The sequence below is a fragment of the Priapulus caudatus genome, unplaced genomic scaffold (genome assembly GCF_000485595.1).
Source record: "Priapulus caudatus unplaced genomic scaffold, Priapulus_caudatus-5.0.1 Scaffold1622, whole genome shotgun sequence".
Taxonomy (NCBI): Eukaryota; Metazoa; Priapulida; class Priapulimorpha; order Priapulimorphida; family Priapulidae; genus Priapulus; species Priapulus caudatus.
In genome coordinates, this window is record NW_014578683.1 from 38,361 (window position 1) to 40,522 (window position 2,162).

Sequence of the window (2,162 nt, forward strand, 5' to 3'; positions counted from 1 at the left end):
GCAGCAGCAGTATCAGTATCAGCAGCAGCAGCAGCAGCAGTATCAGCAGTATCAGCAGTATCAGCAGCAGCAGCAGCAGCAGCAGCAGTATCAGCAGCAGCAGTACCACCAGCAGTAGCAGCAGCAGTATCAGCAGCAGCAGTATCAGCAGCAGCAGTATCAGTATCAGCAGCAGCAGTAGCAGCAGTATCAGCAGTAGCAGCAGTATCAGCAGCAGCAGCAGCAGCAGCAGCAGTATCAGTATCAGCAGCAGCAGTAGCAGCAGTATCAGCAGCAGCAGTAGCAGCAGCAGTATCAGCAGCATCAGTATCAGCAGCAACAGTAGCAGCAGCAGCAATAGCAGCAGCAGTATCAGCAGTAGCAGCAACAGCAGTATCAGCAGCAGTATCAGCAGCAGCAGTAGCAGCATGAGCCAAGTTAATCACTGATGGGCCACCGTACCCGTGCACTGATGGCAATGTGCCATCCCCCACCGACGACGACGACGACGACGACGATGACGACGATGACGATGACGATGACGATGATGGATAGCTGTGTTGACGTGTGTCCCACACCCGTCACTAATCGCCGCTGGCGTCAATGTCATCGTAACTTATCTGTGACGATTGAAAGTCTTCGCACATTATCTGCTCTGTCTGTTGACTTTCTCCTCAGATAGAGAAGGAAGTTGATACTGTTTGGCCTTTAGGGGATAGGAGGGGAGTTGCAGGTAAACACTAGTCTTTTTTTCAATGGTGGGCTAGGAGACGGTCGCGCAAAACTTTACATGTGGAGATGAGTCGCTGAATAATCAATGCGTGACTGTAAGTCATGACCTTTCATCTGCTGGCGGCAATGGCGGCGCGAGTCTCCCTGGCACCCGAGATGAGTAACTGATGATCTCTGTGATTGGATAGGTGGGAGACTTGGTGTGGCTCGTGCCGGGACACTGCGACCCCACCGTCAACCTCTACGATTGGCTGGTCGGTGTCCGTGGCGACAGCGTCGAAGCCGTGTGGCCAATCACGGGACGCGGACCTGGCATTTGAAGTTCTCCGAGAGTGCGAGCGATCGAAGTGTGAAATACGACAAGTAGACGTCGCATAGAATTCATTATAAGTCACAATCAGTAAGGTGCATAAAAGTCAGTGATTTTACCGATATATGGTGTCTGCATGCGGATGGGATGGTAATTTAATGCCCTTTCGTAGTCAATACATGATGAGCATTTTACATTTAAGAAGAAGAAGATTGTAAGTTGAGTGCCCTGGCATGCCAACCCAATCAGTAGAAGCTGTGATTATATAATGACATTATATAAAGACTACCTAGATTAGCGGTTGTGTGAATTTTTATACAGCTACTTTTAGTGTGTATAGATATTATTCCAAAGATAGTGGTAAGTTAGTGTTGATATTTCGCATTAAACCCGACTATATACTCACTGTACGGATGAGTAATGCAATAAATCATCAGGTCTTGTATAAAAAATTACCTCAGCAGTGTATCTTGTTGTTAGTAAAGCGGGTGTGGCTCCGAAGATAACACAAGAGTGTGTGTGTACATATATGCTTATGCGCGGGTGTAGTGTGTGCGTGCGTGCGTGGGCATGCGTGCGTGCGTGCGTGTTCATGTGTGTAATAGTCAGAACTTATTTGTTCTCCAAAAAAACGCGTGTCACGTCCGTGACAAACAAAGGTAATAATCAGTTTATAATTGCGAGTTATATTGTACATTATACTAATTCACGAGTAATTGTATTAATAAGTACCTTAATACAGTAATAAATCACACAATGCACGACACTGTACGATAAAAAGATAAGAGGCATATAACCACATCATAACCGTATAATTGAGCACAGATTATATAATAGTAATATCTCTTAATCGAGTAACTTAACAGCCCTAATAAATATTTGACATGTAATATGATAAAAGATAGCACGCCGACACAGTACGCTACGAACAGTAGCAACTACTTTTCGACATTTATAGTTAAACATTTGAAAGCATCCGCACACATTAAACTGCAAAGTAGGGGAACCCGGGGTAAAGCGGAACACAGGGCAAAGTGGAATTGTCTCAGCAGATCTATGTTGATGCCCCCATCTATCTGTGACTGTTTTCATTAGAAGCTCAGTTGATGCCCCCCCCCTCTCTCTCTCTCTCTCTCTCTCT

At 45.7% G+C, this 2,162-nt stretch overlaps 1 protein-coding gene across 3 annotated transcripts in view; it reads left to right on the forward strand.

The window, feature by feature from the left end:
- LOC106817186 (D-threonine aldolase-like) overlaps positions 1–1,476 on the forward strand; it is a 10,674-nt gene extending 9,198 nt beyond the window's left edge. For 2 of the 3 annotated variants that reach the window (XM_014821847.1, XM_014821850.1), the window contains 2 exons: positions 658–712; positions 900–1,476. In XM_014821847.1, the coding sequence (XP_014677333.1) occupies positions 658–712; positions 900–1,078 (234 nt within the window). In that variant the 3' untranslated portion in view covers positions 1,079–1,476. The remainder of the gene's footprint in view (positions 1–657; positions 713–899) is intronic. The other variant, XM_014821848.1, reaches the window with a different exon arrangement.
- Positions 1,477–2,162: the final 686 nt, after the last annotated feature.